The sequence below is a fragment of the Pecten maximus genome, chromosome 8 (genome assembly GCF_902652985.1).
Source record: "Pecten maximus chromosome 8, xPecMax1.1, whole genome shotgun sequence".
Lineage (NCBI taxonomy): Eukaryota > Metazoa > Mollusca > Bivalvia > Pectinida > Pectinidae > Pecten > Pecten maximus.
In genome coordinates, this window is record NC_047022.1 from 21,338,323 (window position 1) to 21,358,285 (window position 19,963).

Genomic DNA, 19,963 nt, shown 5'->3' on the forward strand with positions numbered 1-19,963 from the left:
TACAAAGAGAAAGCTTAGACCCCTGATGCCCTTTGATTTGGACTTAATTCTTTCAAACAAAACAAAACAAAAAACTTTCCAATTGTTTCTGACATGCGTATGCAGTAGAACTAATGCAAATGTCATTCTGCCAATCAAAATTAATGTAACATGAGATGATCCATCCAATCAAAATGTACATAACAAGATCCAGCCAATGTAGGTACTCTTTTCAACTTACTAGCATACTTATTGAATTATTGCAAAGCAAAATGACTGGGTCATGGTTAATACCTACATCAATGCAACTTCATCAGATAAAACTGTTACATGTACTAAATACAAGTGATGACTTCATATGTTCCAAACATGCAATTACCAGGCTCCAGGACATGGTGTGACCTTGAGAGTGATCTAAACATTAGGGAGACCTTGATCAAGTGTGACCTGAGCCCAACTCGATTTGCACTCTTCTTGGAAGAGAAGCCTTCTCAGAAGATCGCATTTCGTAATATGTAAATTGAGTAAACCGGGAAGAACATAACCCAAAACAAACAAGTTTTTAAGTTTTCTCAAACACTATGACACAAACATGTGCATGTATGTGTCATAAATCCTTCTCTAGTGAAACTCATCACTCGCACACTGAAACATGGTCACCGCCATCTTGGAAGATAAATCTTCCAGCTTCGAGATGGAAGAGTTAGAAGATATTCCAGAAGCAGAAGAGCTACAAATCGAGTGACCGGAAGATATATCCTAGAAGGAGAAGAGTGCAAATCGAGTAGGCCTCTGAGAGCGATTTAAACATTTTGGAGACCTTGCTTTAAAGGAATTGATCGGCTTTGAATCTGTGGAGTGTTCTGAACATTACAGACATTGATCAAGTGTGAGTTGAGAGTGATCTAAATGTATTTAGGATAACCTGAATCAGTGTGAGCCTGGTGATAAATTGAAACATTACAGAGACCTTGATCGTGTGACCTCTGGGAATAACCCAAATATTACAGAGACCTTGATCAGGTTTGACCATGAAAGTGACCTAAATATATACTGTACAAAGGACTTGGTTAATGTGAGGCTAAGAATGTCATTACAGACAGCCTTATCAGATTTGATCGTGATAGTGACCTTATACAGAGGCCTTGATCAGGTGTGAGGCTAAGAGTGATCAAAACATTACTGAGACCCTGATCAGGTGTGAGTCTGAGTGATCAAAACATTACTGAGACCCTGATCAGGTTTGACCATAAGAGTGGTATTCCAAGACATCAAATGGGTAAAAGTTGCTGTATTTATCTGCTGAATCAAAGTATTAGTACAGCAAGCACCTACTTAAGAAAGTTTATTTAATACTACAGACTGAAATTTTAATAGGCAGTGTCATTAAAATGCAGTTATATTTGAAAATATTAATGGCCTAAACTAATTTGGTCTCCAAAAGTCCAAAACATTAAATTTATAATCAACAAGACCCTTCTTTGAAATAATATTATGTTTTAGAAATGGTTCAGGTGTCTGAGCTAGAACAAAACAAGTTGTAAGTGTATGAAATTGAGAATGTGCAGAACAAGGAGCCATGACATGCAGTGAAAGGTCTAAACACATGCAGACAAAGCTATGTACGTACTTCCTTGGAAAACATATTCCAAAGTAACTGGTACAGCAGATGTTTCGCATCAAACAGGTTCACAAACACACGAGCCAGTTCGTCCTGAAACCCAGAAACATTGGTGAATCACTTTAAGTTGTGTAAATGATTATCAAGCCATCATTTCACATTTCTCAATTCTCATTTCAAAGTCACATTTCTCATTTCACATTTCCACAAAATACAGTACAATCTACTTATGCTATTTTAGTTTTTATCCTATTGTTTAATTGTTTTAGTAATGAACTGAGAAAGAATGAAGAAACATTAACCAAGCTACTTCATCATTCAGCTTTTAATATCAGAAACATAAAACAACAAGAGGCCACGTAAATAATAACTTGATCACAAGTGATGGTTTACACTAAATACGGTTGAAATACACTCAGCAGTTCAGGAGGAGTAAGCTTTAAAAGGAAGCATTTACAGACATATAGATGATGGCTATAGGCCATCTTGGCTCTCTTTCCCCACAATCAAAACAAAGATGTGTATTTCTCACTGTATGTGTTCTGCAATGTCGTAAAGTTCAGGATTAACCAACAAATACAAAGAATAGTGCCCCTGATCACCTCTCAACCTTTGACCTACGTAGAGTATTGTTTTAAAAAATCACACTGATCCCATGACCTTTTACCTCTACTTTGACTCTCTGTTGAGTAAATGTTCTGTTTATAATTAAAACATTGTTGAGTGGCTGTCTTGTTGATAATGCACACTGACCCCATGATCTTTGCCCTATTCAGAATAACTATCCGTTAAGTGACAGTTATGTCAGTAATGCCAATTAACCCCATTAAAATTTGACCTGCTCCAGACCTAAATTCATTAAGTGACTTTACGTAAATGACTTTGAACTTTGACCTTTACTCAGACAAATGATTGGCTGATTAAGTTAGACTCACCATTTGTTGCGTAGGTACTACAGTGGCAAGTGCCATGGCGATTGGCAGTTCTCCCTTGTCTCCAATCATGGTGACCAATTCCACCAGTCGCTCAAAGCGATCAGCAAGGGCTGTTTCAGCCAGTGTCTCAAACTCTGTGCCCTGTTGGAGGATTTTTGTAAGCACCTCCATGAAAGCTGCTCTAGTCTGGGGGTCCTTGTGGTAGCCGAGGGCTGTGAATGGATAACATGCAAATGTTAAACATTTATACTTTAGACAGAAAATTGTCTAATATAATAATTATATTCTGTCAGTTAGAAAGGATTGTGCAAAATAAACAGGAAAATAGTGGCTTTCAATACAAATTGTTTAGAGTTGTTTGTTTGCTGGGTTTATCACCCCATGAACATCCAGGGCCATTTTGAGACAAGGTCTCCTTGTAGTAGTTGGTGACTACCTCAACACTCACTCCTAGTTAGATAAGAGCTGGAAATGTATTAAATTTCATTATACAGCTGTTTCATCCTTCTATGACTTCAAAGTGATGCTAAATTTCATTATACAGCTGTTTCATCCTTCTAGGACTTCAAAGTGATGCCAAGTGTCGGGTAAGTGAAAGGCCCTAAAGTAACACATATTATTCAATGGCATATAGCAACATAAGTTATAAAAGCAAATATCCAACATCTGATATTTTTGGAAAATTTTCCGAATACTTCTCATTAGCACTAAAACCACAGATGACTCTACTCCCATTGTCAATTTATGAATAATTAAGATATATGATATACAAAACCATTTACCTATGGAATGCATTAAGCCACTGTCAATGTTGGCATTTAGAAGGTTGGACATGGCCTGTACAGTACAGTTCCGAAGTGCACTCAGGTTTGATGTACTACGTTTCCTGTTTGGGTCCATGGCTGTATCTTGTTCTTCCTCTGAACAGTCGTTCAGCAGGTTCATGAACAAGGTTAGGTACCTGAAAACATACCGACCGAAATTCAATGTCATGAATAAACTTCAAAGTCAGACATCAAATCTAAAGACATGAGGCTAGCTAGGCCACTTCAAAGTAAGGTATCAAATTCAAACGTTTTGAATCAAGCTTGATTTTATGAATCCAATTTATGAATCCAATTCCGATTCATGAATCAAATTCAAGAATGAAATTCAGTTTCATAAATCAAATTCAGTTTCATGAATCAAATCCAAATTCATGAATCAAGTTAAAGAGTTAAATTTAATTTCATGAATCAAACTCTAGCTCATAAATCAATACAAATAGTATGTTATTAAGACTTCTGCATAATTTGTATATTGGAGAAGCTAGACTGACTGACAATCTGACTTGGACTCGATTGATGCAAGTCAGTCTGCCTTATGTACAAAAAGTATATACAAGTGTATACATGTTCAAGTCGAGCAACTCTTCTAATTCACCGAGTATTTACATCAGAGACAGGATACCTACTTAAGAAACAGTTGAGATTTGGCCTCCATTAGATCACCACGGTCACTCTCCTCCGGTTGGAGGGGCAGTCCGGCCAGCAAGGCCGCTACAGCTTCCATGCTAGCCTGGTCAAGGTCTCTGTCAGACACAGGTAAAAATCATTCTCAAGAATACAGGTGTACAGGTAATGCTTCAATTGTAATATTTACAGGTAAGAGCTATACTCTCCATTGCACAGGTGTACAATTAAATTTACTGTTTAGGTACAAGTAAATACATGTATTGTACAGGTAAGAGTGACTCTCAACAATACCGCTGTATGTATATAACATTACAGTTACAGTACACTGTAGGTGAATATATTGTACAGGTAAGTTTCACTCTAGAGAACACAGGTGTACAATTTGGTTTGAAAATTTGAAGCTTTTCTTCCAGATCACCACTTTAGTCTATCAAATACTTTTTTTTTTTTCTTCATAAAATTTACTACAGGTAATAAATAGTTTCAAGTCAGGATAGACTTTAATCATAACACAATACACTACCTACCAAATCAGTTATGTTACAGTAAACTTTATTAACTTTAAGACTGCACGAGAATACAAAAAAAAATTGCTACATTAAATTATTTCATTTGAATTCTATAATGACAAAATGCATTAAAAAAAATCATCAGAAATCATTGTCTATAGATTCTAAATATAACAGTTGTAGATCATGCAATTGTTTTTAGTAGTCTCAAGTAATTAACTAAATACATAAAAACACATGCAATTTCAGGCGCTTACACACTGAGGCCAAGGCTGAACTAAATAAACAAAGCACTATATTCTAATGCCATGCAGCAAGCCATAGTTCTCCAAAACAAGGTCATCTCAAGTTAGGAAAATTTTCAATGAAAATTGCTGACTTTTCCCCCCTTTTTTATTGCAAGGTTACAACTTTAAAGTAAGCCTACCATCATACTTATTCTAAAATAAGTCGAAGAGCCCAAAACATAAGCTTATAGACTCCAAATAGATATGGGCTTATCATTAAGGACAATGAATTACTGTTTCTTATGATTTTTCTATTAAAATGCAAAAGAAATGGGTGGGTTTATGTCCAGGCATAGGCTGATTGTCAGATAAATATGATAAGTTCTTATTGTAGAACTTTTACTGAAATGAAATGTTTTATGATAGGCTCTGATCCTCTGGCAAAAGTATCACCAAATCATGTTTAAATAATGATTTTTTTTGGTCATTTTTTTTTTTGTGATTTATAAATTGTTTCTGCAGAGTACATTTTGACAGTTATATCTTTTAAAAAATAAGAAAAGAAATTGATCAAGATGTATATCTTCTGTGCATAAATGATTTAAAGTTTTACAGAAAAAATAAAGATGTTTGTCCATGAAGACCTTGCTTTGTGTAACTTGGCCATATATTTGCAGGTGCAGGCTAGTGGTAGAAGAGCAATTCAGAGCAATTCAACCCAAGTTCAAGGTCAATCATGTCTCAATTGACATGTGACACACCCAATAGGGAAAAAGATCGTTGGATTTTATCAGGAGACAAGGATGTAGGGAATTGACTGATGTTTGATTGTTCAAAGTTTTTACAACCTTGATTGACAATGCAGCTAATAAATTAATTAGATATATGTAAAATTATCTGAGATTAAATGGTAAAAGAAACGTAGATTTGAAAACAATAAAAGCTTGTGTATGGTTAGAATCAGTTTGACATATAGTAAATGGACAAGAATAGCCAAGGAAAATGATCATGGATAAACAAAATCTAGTTGGTTGGGCACGACTGCAATGCTATGCTTAAAAAGAAATTTTCAAAGGTTTCATTTCATATTCATTGAAGATTAAAAATTGAGAACAAATCAAACTTGTTAAGAAGTATTTTGATGATTTCGTTCCAATTTTCTTTATTTTTAATGTTTAATAAAACTGGTATAAGTCTACTTGTATTCAAAAATAAATATATGCCAATTTTGTTACCTTGAAAAAGGATTTGAAAAAGGATTTGAATAACAGAATTTCTATGACATACATATATCATAAACACAAGCTGCAATAAACCAGTTTTACATGAAGATCCCTCATTTCACACTGTTTTCCATTGGCTATCCTACATGTTACACTGTTAGTGATTGGCTATCCATAAACCTAAGTTATACAGTTAGTGATTGGCTATCCATAATCCTATAGCTACATGTTACATAGTGACTGATTGGCTATCCCTAATTCTACATGTTACACTGTTAGTGATTGGCTATTGTACATATGATTGCTTATCCTAGATGTTACTTCATTACATACGGGTTGTTAATTTGTTAGTGGTTCAGATAAATTGAAGCATGATTGTATTAATGAAAATCAGCATGATGGCAAATGCAGTGATTGATAAATGTCTTGTTCTGTGAATTTGAGATGTTCTTTCTTCTTTATGTAAACTGGTGATTTAAATCTGAAGCTCTATGAAATATTGTTTGAAGTGATTGTGACCTTTGTTTTCAATGGACATGAGTTTGGAGATGTTGATTAACATGTATTTGATATAGCAATGAGTTGCCCATGAAGCAAGGAGATTACAAATCATGGATGTTTGAATGCATGTTTGAGTGACATTTAGTTAACAGGTGCTTATCAAAGTAACATTGAGTGTTCAGTGATCAGGTCTATGAAGTGTTTGAATGACATTGATTAATGATACCTTAAATGACCAGTAGTTACAAGACCTTATGTTACAAAATGTGTCATGATTTTAGACCATGGAATGTCAAGTTTATAAATAACAAAATGTTATGTAAGATACATGATGTTGAGTTAGTTGAGTTACAATATCAGATGTAAAGTGAGCTCAGTAAAAAAATGTTGAGTGAGCTGAGTTACAAATGTTGATTAAGGTGAGTAATAAAATGTTGAGTGAGCTGAGTTACTGGATGTTGAGTGAGCGGAGCTATTTGATATCAGTTGAGCCTGAGTTACAAAATATTGAGTGAGCTGAGTTACTGGATGTTGAGTGAGCTGAGTTACTGGATGTTGATTGAGCTGAGTTACTGGATGTTGATTGAGCTGAGCTATTTGATATCAGTTGAGCCTGAGTTACTGGATGTTGAGTGAGCTGAGCTATTTGATATCAGTTGAGTCTGAGTTAAAAAATGTTGAGTGAGCGGAGCTATTTGATATCAATTGAGCCTGAGTTACAAAATATTGAGTTAGCTAAGTTACTGGATGTTGAGTGAGCTGAGTTACTGGATGTTGAGTGAGCGGAGCTAGTTGATATCAGTTGAGTCTGAGTTACAAAATATTGAGTTAGCTAAGTTACTGGATGTTCACTGAGCTGAGTTACAAAATGTTGATTGGGTCAGAGTTGCAAGATGTTGAATGAACTTGTCAAAAGATGTTGCGTAAGCTTTAGATACACAATGTTGAGTGATTTTAGTAACAAATGTTGAGTGAGCTTCAGAGTAAGTTGAGTGAGCTTGAGAAATAAGCAGATCGTAGACAATGACAGATGAAGTGAGCATTAGTGAGACAGTACAAGGTCTCTAAGCTTCTCCAGTCAAAATACTGCCAGATTTTGAGCTTGCAAACGCTCATTTACATCAATTGCTGTACAAATACAAACTGTACCATACAAAATGGTGTTACATGCACTCAAAAATGGTTTTACATAAAAGTGCAAAATTTTTGCAAGTATTTTGAGTTATTTCAACTTCTTCTCAAAAGACCACTTTAGTATAACTGAGAAATATTATGAGTTTACTTCAACTTCTTTTCAAAAGACCAATTTAGTGAAACTGAAAAAAAAACTTAATTTAGTGGACGAAATGCAAGCAGTTTTGTATTCTTTCACTGCACTTAGGCAATTCCAGATGGGCAGTTTGATATTTTCAGTACCAGAAGACAAATACACATTCCAATAATGACAGGTGAAGCCGAGAGACCGTGCAGCATTTACATTATATGATGAGAAGCAACCTACGAACCCCCAGAGTATATGAGAGGGGCTGGGGCAGACAGGCCGGGGGTATACTCACACGACGGGCTGGGTTTGGAGAAATAGTGGAGTAGGGCTTGGCACTGACAGTGCCTTAGCAGAGCACTGACTCGATGAGGAGGACTGGGTGGGGTGTATATAACGCTGTAATCCCGACGATCGCACAGAGATATTCTTTTCGTGTTTCCTTTAAACAAAATGCAAAATCCCTTACATATTGTCCCTCATTGTTCACCCCAATATCAAATTCTTAATTAACAACTCTTATTATTAAAACTTAATCCCCTAAACTTCAAATTCTAGCTTTTTGATTTTGAGATCTTTCAGGGTTGCCAACTCACTCACGTGAGACAAAAAACTCACGTAAAAACTTCCCTAAAATGTCCCTTCTCACGTTGAAGCAATCCTCACGTAACGTGAGGTACAAATCTCGCATATTGATAAAGTTTTCTCAAGTCGCCTCACGCGAAGCCATGAAATCAGCGAATTTAGCTTGGGACTGTTCAAAGGGGAATAACTCTTACAGCTTTTGTAAATATTACACCAAGCGTCGCGCTTCACATCCGGTTTGTAGCGACAGAAGCACGTTCGGAGAGCCGACTTCTGAAAGCGATAACTAAGCTTATGCCTACAAAAATGGTGAGTAATATTCACATTCTCAGTTGATATCTGAACAATCCCTTTGATATTTCGTGAAATATGCCGTCGCCTAAAAGGAAAAGATCGCTATCTGATCCACTATGCTCGCCAAGTTCATGTATCGCCATGGGGGGAAAAAAATCACGATTGGATTTCTAAAAGTGTTTTTCGGAAATGAGCATGCCTATTGCAAGTTGTTTAAACTAACTTTTCGATCAGATCAAGCGCAGAACATGATATTAAACGCCACATTTTGTCAGGTGACATCAAGTTGGTTTTTCCCCAGCTAGATATTAAACTCTTGACAGATAATTCATAAGTAATCACATTTTATTTTTGCTTTAGCAGGACAGTCGGGAAATTCTATATGGCAGTGACGGACAAAACAATTCCCCCTGCATGATCCTTCTTGACATGGCTTTTTTGGTACCTAGTCATAGAGCTATATACTTTATCTACAAGAAATTAAATCTAAAAATCTCAAACGCCTACATAATATAAATAGAACAGTTTTCCATTGCTTCAAAACATTTTATAATCTTAATCCTAAACTATTGAATAAAACTATTAATAATCAACGTACAAAAACTATTGGAAACTTATTTGGTTCTTTTAGTTCTATAACTGGCAGCTAGATTACATGTAATGTCACCAAGGATGAGGAGAAGGATTCACTTGAGGAGGAAATTATTGACCACCAGCTTGCTCCAGAGGAGGAGATTTCAAAGCAAGAAGATATATTAAATAAATGGCTTAAATATCTGTTAATGTCTCATGTTTTTTCTACAACATTAAATCATTTAATAAAACGCTGTGACACCGTGACGGCGTGAAAAAAGTCTCACACATTGGAAGAGCCCAATGTGGGAGATCTCCCACATTGGGCTACTTACAGGTTGGCAACCCTGATCTTTATAATACTAAGCCCTCTAATTTTAAACTCTTTATAATATCAAGTCCATCCCCCCCAAGTCCCCCAATTTCGAATTTTATAAAGCTGATTTCCCAAATTTTGAACTTTCTATAATACTAAGTTCCCCAATTTTGAAATCTTTATAATACTAAATCACTAAATTTTGAACTCTGCATACTAATGAATAGCTTATTTTTTTTATCTATAATAGCGTTCCCTCCCTTTTTACTAATATCTCATTATCATAATTTATATAAACTTTCAGATTACGAACATAACCACAGTTAGTCACAAAATTGAAAAAAAAACTTCAGTAAACTATACCTCAAATACAATTACATAATTTAAAAAAAAAAATCTTTTGTAAAATACAACAGAAAAAAATAATACTGCAGGTGTCTTAAAATGCTGTCTTAAACAGACAGGTATTGATCAGCTCATCAAATGATTATTAGGCAAAGAACCCCAAAGCAAAACAATGAAAACAATATTTTGCCAACTAACAACGCAATAAAATCATAAAAAGCTGAAAATGAAGCCACACAGAATAACATGTAACACTTAAGAACACCAAATACAGATGAAAAGCTCTAGTATTAGCCAGTGGATCTCATATCAATATCATCTCAGGTGTATGGCAATGTTATGGTCTTTTATTCGATATATAACGGTTTACTGGATCAGATGTTACCTTTAGGTGAAAACAATTCCCATATACAATGAGATACAATAAGCATACTCTATACTCATGCTTATTTCCATACAGATAAAACTTTGATTTTGTATTACAGGACTTTTCCACTGGGTTAATTTCACAAATAAATGAGAGATTGTTTTCCCCCAAATTTATGTATTAATTTCCTGAAATTTTATTTGTAACTTACTTGATTTTCATTTTCCTTAACTATCAATTAATGTAGACAAAAATTGCAAACCTAAGATTTCAAGAAACTGTATATATTTTCTATCTACTGTTGCTACATTCTCATCAAAACTTGCATGAATGTAACATGATCGTAATATTGAAAGGACAATTTAGTTTAAAAAATGGCAGCTGATAAATAAATGATGATTGGATATATCTGTGTCAGCTAGGTACAAAAATATCTTATAAGCTCAAAATGTGGCTAACACAATGATACCCTATGCTTAACATAGCTAAAGAAAGTTTCTATAGTTTCTATAGCAACAAATCTTTAATGCCAAAAAAAAAGAAAGAATAAGAAAAAAGAAAAAAAGGAAATGGCCACCTCCTTTAATAACTACTTGAACCATGAGGTCACGTGATAGCCAAGATTGATAATCAGCATGTCTTAAAAGTTTATTGAAGATCAGACAAGTAGTTCTCGAAAAGTAGTGTTCTTTGTGAAAATAGGCAACTATATAGAACAGCATAGTTTTTAAATGATTAATAGCATATCTGGCAAATTTTCTGCATAATCAGTAAATTCCCGCTTGGCATTTTTTATTTGCATTAGAGAAACAAAAGCAAAACTTATGTAAGAAATCACAAAAATAAATATTTCATTAAATCAATTTGGGGGAAAGTTCATCAATTGATTCTGAATGACAGACAGAGATCCAAGGCACATACCACAGAGTTTTTCAAGTAGAAAAAATGAAGTCAAAACAAAACAACATTAGAATTGAAATAAAGAAAGAAAAATACAAATATTTCTATAACAATAACTAGGTGTCCTATTCCAACCAATTACAGAATTTCTTCAGGATCTGATTTTTAACTGGTACAATAACAAGGCCTTGTGTTTGCCTGGATCTGATATTTTAACTGGTACAATAACAAGGCCTTGTGTTCGCCGGGATCTGATATTTTCCTTGTACATGAGAATATTTCTTTGTTTGAACCAATGACCTTGACCTTATGAACTACATGTATATATAGTGTACATGTACTGCAATCTTAAAATTCAGAACATGAAGACTTCTAGTTTCTGAAATAATTTCTTGAAATGGAATGGTTTGATTGGATGGAAAGATAGAGGAGTACAGGTTCCTCTGAGAATTACAAAGTTCCCAACAAGCTAACAATATACTGTATATTCTGGTCAAAAAATGTATTTCTAGCTCTGATCAGAATTAAAGCAAGCTAACAACACTTTGTCAATTCTTTTACTTAAATTGTTTCAACTCATTAAAATAAAAGATCCAAAGATGCATACAGCATCTATTACAACGTAAATGTAGTCCTTCTTTCCCAAATAAATGATCTTTACATTCCAGTGTTACCACATACTCTTGTATAATGTGCAATTTATCTTGATAAATCAAATCATAGCTTAAAAAAATAGCTGTGTCAGAAAAACTTTGTATCAACTGTTGTTAAGACTATGACAACTAGTCCTTAATGCACAAAAAGGTTACAAATAATTAGTAAATAAACATATGAGAATGAGACACAGATTGAGAGTACACAGTGTGATGGTGGTGATGGTGTTACGAGGTACCTGGACATGCTACAGATGTCTCCGATGTTGACTTGGTGCGAGTTGCCCATGATCCAGTCGGTGAGATACTCGACTAGTTTGTTCCTAAACTTCATCTCCTGTCGGAATGTGAGGTCGTCACGGCGAACCATCATGGCTTCCACAAGTTGACAGAGTTTTATCTTGATCTGGATGGCATGTACCGTAGAATCCAGATGTCGTACATATCTAGAGAGTAAATACAGAATAAACGTTCGTACATATCTAGAGAGTAAATACAGAATAAACGTTCATACATATCTAGAGAGTAAATACAGAATAAACGTTTGTACATATCTAGAGAGTAAATACAGAATAAACGTATCTAGAGAGTAAATACAGAATAAACGTTCGTACATATCTAGAGATTAAATACAGAATAAACGTTCGTACATATCTAGAGAGTAAATACAGAATAAACGTTCGTACATATCTAGAGAGTAAATACAGAATAAACGTTCGTACATATCTAGAGAGTAAATACAGAATAAACGTTCGTACATATCTAGAGAGTAAATACAGAATAAACGTATCTAGAGAGTAAATACAGAATAAACGTTCGTACATATCTAGAGAGTAAATACAGAATAAACGTTCGTACATATCTAGAGAGTAAATACAGAATAAACGTTCGTACATATCTAGAGAGTAAATACAGAATAAACGTTCGTACATATCTAGAGAGTAAATACAGAATAAACGTTCGTACATATCTAGAGAGTAAATACAGAATAAACGTTCATTGAACAATTGGGTTATGTAAGGAAAAATATATACTTAGACAATAAAACAAGAAGGAAATGATGTAATAATAATATTATTATAACTAATTTACATGAACCACAATAATACAGTAATGCTTTCACATCTTCTGTTCAACAGATGCAAAAATAGTGTAATTATATTTGATTGAAGGGAGGTAATTCTAATATTGTTCAGAGAACCCGGTAGAGGGCGTATACTGTCATATGGCACTGCTATATCCGGTTAGAGGTCAAAGTTCAAATCTTCAGACCAATCCCTATGAGTCAGGGGTATTACTCACCTGTGTCAAAAACAAAATTGATCTATCTGCAAAGTAAGTCCCTTCCTAAGAAATAACAACATGCTTATAGATCAGTACCTGCTTAGAAATAAATGCATGTCCAAACATAATATCCTGCCCACATAATAAGCCCCTAGTCAAAAATAAGTCCCTGCCCACAAATAAGTCCCTGCCCACAAATAAGTCCCTGCCCACAAATAAGTCCCTCCCCACTAAATAAGTCCCAGCCCACAAATAAGTCACTGCCCACAGAATAAGTCGCTGCCCACAGAATAAGTCCCTCCCCACTAAATAAGTCCCAGCCCACAAGGAAGTCACTGCCCACAGAATAAGTCCTTCCCCACAAATAAGTCATTGCCCACAGAATAAGTCGCTGCCCACAGAATAAGTCCCTCCCCACAATTAAGTCCCTCCCCACAGAATAAGTCCCTCCCCACAAGGAAGTCGCTGCCCAGAGAATAAGTCCCTCCCCACAAATAAGTCCCTCCCCACAAATAAGTCGCTGCCCACAAGGAAGTCACTGCCCACAGAATAAGTCCCTGCCCACAAATAAGTCCCTGCCCACAAATAAGTCCCTCCCCACTAAATAAATCCCAGCCCACAAGGAAGTCACTGCCCACAAATAAGTCCCTCCCCACTAAATAAGTCCCAGCCCACAAGGAAGTCACTGCCCACAGAATAAGTCCCTCCCCACAAATAAGTCATTGCCCACAGAATAAGTCACTGCCCACAGAATAAGTCCCTCCCCACAGAATAAGTCACAATCCCCAATATGGTGTTGACTGGACAAAGTCAAACTATAGTCCACCCCCAATATGGTGTTGACTGGACAAAGCCAAACTATAGCCCACCCCCAATATGGTGTTGACTGGACAAAGCCCAACTATAGTCCACCCCCAATATGGTGTTGACTGGACAAAGCCACCCCCAATATGGTGTTGACTGGACAAAGCCAGGTGAGCAGGTAACATTGCTGTATGTGTTTACCTGATAACTAAAAATATGTCACTTACCTGACAACAGCCAACATGAGAGACTCAATACTAGTGACACCTAGATGTTCACACGGCTGGTCCTGTTTCATCTCGAGAATGTTCCTCATGATGAATATCACATTCTCTATAAACTGTGTGTTCAGGTCTGTCACAATCACCTGTATCAATACAACATCACCAGACATTTAACCCCAATATTTCTATGGCACATTGAGCAGAGGTAGTGTCTCAATTTAGAACTAGAAGGAATTTCAGTATTAATTATAATGTCTTGGAAATATCTTATCTTTAAAAGCAAAAGAAAACCGCTTTAACTATAAATTGTGCACTACATTCAGATAGCTTGTTAGGTAGGGGCTGTCCTAATCACCTGCTTGCTCTCTGGGCCCTGATGTTCAAAGGGTGATTAGGCTAATCACAGTTTAACAACAATTTCAAAATCCTGATAAAATCATTTCTGGTAAAACTTACTTGACAGAATTTAAAGAAAATATAACACTTGTCAGTCTATTCCTACCTGCCCATTTTAACGAATACACACACTAAGGTGTTGGAGTAAAGGAGAAATGAGATTTTTACTAATCAAGTGATATATCTTAACATGAAACATATACCGGGTACTGATATATTTTAATTATAATCTCTTGTTTATCTAAAACTGATCTCAAGGCATTCATTTTATGCCGAGCTGTTTAACATCTCGATTAGATTATAAAAGTTTCTCTACATACCTGACCAGAGGGATCAAAGAACTTGTCCACACAGATTTTGATCTGATCAAAGAGTATCGGGTAGAGGGCTGGGTTGAGTTCATGTCCGACCAGATCCTTGACATGTTTCTGTATCTGAGCACCAAACTTCTCGTTCTGACAGATCAGTAGCTTTAACAAGTTACTGATAAACCTGTGGAAAGATAATGACAACAAGAATCTGAGAATGGTTGGTCATAACTTCCACAAATTCAGAAGAATTCTGACTACTTATAAATTCTCTTTTCAAGACAAGATTTTTTTTAAATATCACTAAATAAACAAATACTTCAGCATTTCATATATTATCTAACTACCTACAGCGTTGAAACAGAAGTGATATTGTTACGACTTAGACAGATTTTCAAAAGGACATCTTTTAAAAATTTGATTTGATTTTACTGCTAAATTAAATAAATTTTCTCACAGAGTATTTCATAATACAAAAATTCCTGATAAAGTGTTGAAATTTCTATGATTTGCCAGACTACTGGACGTTGTTCAGTTTGTGGTTACACCCATATTTATCCTCAAATAAGCCCACTCCCTACCATATAAGTCATGGACTAAGTACTCCCAACCATACAAGTTATTTAAAGTTTGAGGATAGCTTATTTGTGAACCACATTTAGCCTATTTTTTTTTTAATTGATGATTCAGCAAAAATGAAAAAGAGGCTTTAAATGGACATTCCTTCATTCGGCCATCAGAAACGTGCACAATTTCTATTGATAAAATCTATGCCCGAATGAGGATTATATGAGTTTTTGTGCCTACCAGTAATGAAAGTAACACCAAAATGTACAGAAAAATGACGTTTCTTACACAAAAACTGCCTACCTTTGCAGTGATTAGTGATACTTCGCGTCAAACTGAGAATTTTTATGATCTAATACTTGAAGCACTTTTGTTTCCCTTAAGAGTAAAACTGTCGTATTTATTTAAAGATTAAAACTTTTCCTACTTTGAAAAAAATACACATTTCCCATTAAGTTTCATTTTGGTGACATACACTTTATTCAAACAAAGGAATATTCCTTTAACTGAAAGAAGTAACAATATTTAGGAGACTGTGTGGGTATCTAATTAAACAGTATTGAATGAATCTGGTTATTATTTACACAAGTGGCGAGTCCTTGTGAAGGTCAATAGGACGACTTACTGAGTGACAGGGCAGTACTGGGTATCTGCAGCACAGCTCTGCATTAGACTGCTTTTTCTGGAGTCGAGACCCGCTGGTATAGTAGCACTAAAATGAAATCAATGCCAAAGTCATTAGAAACAATTACATATTCATATATTATATACATCTTGATTCAATATCTTAAAACTTGAGCGGATTTTAATTGAATTAAGTGTTTATAATTTGAATTATCTTTATATCTTTACCTTAAAATAATTCTAGAAATATTCTGTACAATTTTTGTATTCTGCTTATTTTTTGTTTTAATGAAGTTTCCATGTTTTTTGTATATTCTGTACAATTTTTGTATTCTGCTTAATTTTTTTTTTAATGAAGTTTCTGTGTTTTTTGTTAACGCTTTTCATAAGAATCCATTACTTTATCTCAATATTTCAGACCTAAAATTAAATCAAAATTTGCTATTTCAATGGCGCCTAGCTTATAAAGTGTACTGACCTAATCCTGAGTCTGTTCTGTAGGCGAACGCCACCTAGAGCACACAGGAAGCCCGTCATGTTGGCCCATTCATTTAACTGGTCCTACAAGCACCAAAAATAAACATAAAGCAACATGTTAACAGTGTAATCTTTATAGAGATTTTGCTAACAAAATTTCAAATTGTTCATTAATAAATATGTCTTAAATTTTTTTTTTCAATATAGTAAATATCTTGCCAATTTTCATGTAACATTTCTCTATATAAATATAAAGGGTCAGAGATAAAGAATGATGGCCATTCTAATATCAAAATTAAACTTAGACATCTCTTATTGAGACATTTAATGTTGTATTGAATTTAATAATGTCTTCAATATATTTTTTTTTATTTCTAACTTAATTTAATTAACTGTTGCCTATAACACCCTTCACTGCAACTAGCAACAAAGTTGTTTTTCATCTATTATTACACATATTGTCAGTTTTTGACACGTAACTAATTAAAATGAATTAACGATTCAAGAATTATTTTTACCAAATTAATTCAACAGTAAGGGCCATCACAATACAAAACAATGCAGAAGCCTGTTAAAGGTTGAGGAGTGTTTGAACTTCGACCTCTTACCTCAAGTTCATGTTCTGTATTGGCATGGTGAGGGGGTTTCCGTTTCATTTTGATAGTGTCCCCTAGCCCTGCTGTACTGCCTTCCTCAACCTTGACCTTGGGATCCTTTGGATAGGTCTCAAGATACTGGGTTACGACCTCCCAGTTCCTGAACGTGTCGTCCCATGCCTGAAATGGTAAGTAGCTCTCTGTACATCGTAATCTCACTTGTATGATATCCTAGACTCTGTCATTTAGATCCATAATTATTTGTGACTAATAAACCGTATGTCTGAATATGCACCATTTTTGAGGCTTAAAAGTAACAAGATAAAATTCAACTCATTTTTTTAAATATGGAAGAACCTTGTTGGATACCATACTAAATTTTCAAAAGATGTGTATCATAACTACTTACCATGGCCTTGTTGAGAGGGCAATATTGCCTGTTAATGAAAGTACTATTCTCTCTCTTGACAACATCATAAGACAACAAGAGAGGCAATAGTGCCCTCACTATGATGGTAATAGTGCCCTCACTATGATGATAAAAGTGCCCTCGCTATGAGGTAATAGTGCCCTCACTATGATGGTAATAGTGCCCTCGCTAAGATGGTATTAGTGCCCTTGCAATGATGGTATTAGTGCCCTCGCTATGATGGTAATAGTGCCCTCGCTATGAGGTAATAGTGCCCTCACTATGATGGTAATAGTGCCCTCACTATGATGGTAATAGTGCCCTCACTATGAGGTAATAGTGCCCTCACTATGATGGTAATAGTGTCCTCACTATGATGGTATTCATGCCCTCACTATGATGGTAATAGTGCCCTCACTATGATGGTAATAGTGCCCTCGCTATGAGGTAATAGTGTCCTCACTATGAGGTAATAGTGCCCTCACTATGATGGTAATATTGCCCTCACTATGAGGTAATAGTGCCCTCACTATGGGGTAATAGTGTCCTCATTATGAGGTAATAGTGCCCTCACTAAGAGGCACAATAGTGTCCTCGTTATGAGGTAATAGTACCCTCACTATGGGGTAATAGTGCCCTTGCTATGAGGTAAGTGCCCTCATTATGATGGTAATAGTGCCCTCACTATGGGGTAATAGTGCCCTCACTATGAGGCAATAGTGCCCTCATTATGATGGTAATAGTGCCCTCACTGAGGCAATAGTGCCCTCACTATGATGGCAATAGTGCCCTCTCAACAATGCCATAGTTCAGTGCATCACACTTATATTTTAACTTTTACTATTTTCAGTATATAACCAGATGAACCACTAACCTGAGGGCCGGTTATCATCATCCTTTTTTATTTTCTGCCTCCAACATTTCAGTAACAAGGGACATAACTCTAGATTTATTATCTATTTCATGATAAATTTGACAGTGCCCACTCCATCACTTATAGTACTCATGTGTGTAGCCAATGGGAAGTCAATGTTCTGTCATGTGATGTACTAATTTACAAAGGCCCTGATGTGATTACAGAACCACTGTACAGCTAGTGTAAAAATATTACCTGAGAGTTGCCTGATGTATGCTGGTCAATCTTCCTCAGTAGGGCCATAATTCGCTTCTGTAACGCCACCTTACCTACAGACAAGACAAATATACATATGTTTATTTTCAAATTGCTTAACATCCTATTAACAGCCAGGGTCATTTAAGGACGTGCCTGGTTTTGGAGGTGGAGGAAAACTGGAGTACCTGGAGAAAAACCACAGCCCAACGTGGGTTTCAAATTCGCAAGAGGTGGAGGGCTAGTGATAACGTGTCAGGACACCTCAACAAAAATACATACCATAGCTTGTTTATATACCTATCTATATTTACATAAACAACCTACATAAAGATTGATTGAGAAATATTGCTAATGATATTGTGAATTCTATTTGGTTACACAGCAAGGATATCAATCAATGGTTTTCCATTGAATACAAAATAAATGTTCTGGTTACAGCAGGAAACAGATATTTTTCAATAGAGGAAATTCTGTGTAGTCTGCCATATGAATGAAATATATTTAGTATTCTATGGGAAAACCATGTTGATCTATTACTTTGTAACACAACCACAACTACAAAATTGTTACTGCACATTGAGAAGAACAATTTCCTCAACATTCCCTAACTTAAAATACAGAAATACAGAATTTAAGGAAGGTTCTGTAACTAGGATTTTCCTCTAAATTTTCTGTAATGCTTTTTTATGGAAAAATTCCTTAACTTAAAATTTTCCATAGTGTTGTTGAAACTGGGGCTAGATATTATTATCATTTGTAACATACTCAAAAAGAAATTGATGCTGACAATTACAGTGTAGGAGGAGCTACAATATCTAACCTGTAGTGAGGACAGTACAGGACAGGGTTAGATTGGCATATCAATTATAGTTAGGGAGTAGCTGGGCTATCTTACCTGTAGTGAGGACAGTACTGGCCTGGGCCAGCTCGGCGTATACATTATAGTTAGGAAGGAGCTGGGTGACTGCCATTTCATCTGCCCCACATCTGATATCAGCTTCCTCACACAACAGGTGGAAACATGACATCCCTGTGAGGACCGCATCTATGTCGATACTCCACAAGTACATAAAGAACACAACCTGGAGAAAACAAAGAGAACATAATCATTACCACTAAGACATCAGCACATCCTTAGTCTTCACTGTTACAATAAATCGATAAAGCGAGAAATAAATAGCCGAATAACATTATTTATTTGGACGAATAATTCTAATTTTGAAACGTTATTATTTATTTTTAGGAAATTGAATTTTGTGGGTGTGTGGCATGAAGTGACAAATTTAATTGTATGGGTGGTTGGATTTGACAAAAATTCTATTGAATAGGGGGTTGGTTATAGCATAAATTTAATTGTATGGGTGGTTGGGGTCAAAAATAAGTGCCTCCGACCCCCCCCCCCCCCCTCACATTTAAT

General features: G+C 35.5%; 1 protein-coding gene across 1 annotated transcript in view; it reads right to left on the minus strand.

The window, feature by feature from the left end:
- The window catches only part of LOC117332753 (neurofibromin-like), an 85,357-nt gene that overhangs the window by 48,717 nt on the left and 16,677 nt on the right, over positions 1-19,963 (minus strand). The window contains exons 18-30 of the mRNA XM_033891781.1: positions 19,442-19,628; positions 18,544-18,617; positions 17,036-17,203; positions 16,429-16,511; positions 15,952-16,038; positions 14,772-14,943; positions 14,059-14,198; positions 11,983-12,189; positions 8,006-8,152; positions 3,989-4,105; positions 3,318-3,496; positions 2,536-2,747; positions 1,610-1,693 (exon numbers count right to left, since the gene is read on the minus strand). Of these exons, the coding sequence (XP_033747672.1) occupies positions 1,610-1,693; positions 2,536-2,747; positions 3,318-3,496; positions 3,989-4,105; positions 8,006-8,152; positions 11,983-12,189; positions 14,059-14,198; positions 14,772-14,943; positions 15,952-16,038; positions 16,429-16,511; positions 17,036-17,203; positions 18,544-18,617; positions 19,442-19,628 (1,857 nt within the window). The remainder of the gene's footprint in view (positions 1-1,609; positions 1,694-2,535; positions 2,748-3,317; positions 3,497-3,988; positions 4,106-8,005; positions 8,153-11,982; positions 12,190-14,058; positions 14,199-14,771; positions 14,944-15,951; positions 16,039-16,428; positions 16,512-17,035; positions 17,204-18,543; positions 18,618-19,441; positions 19,629-19,963) is intronic.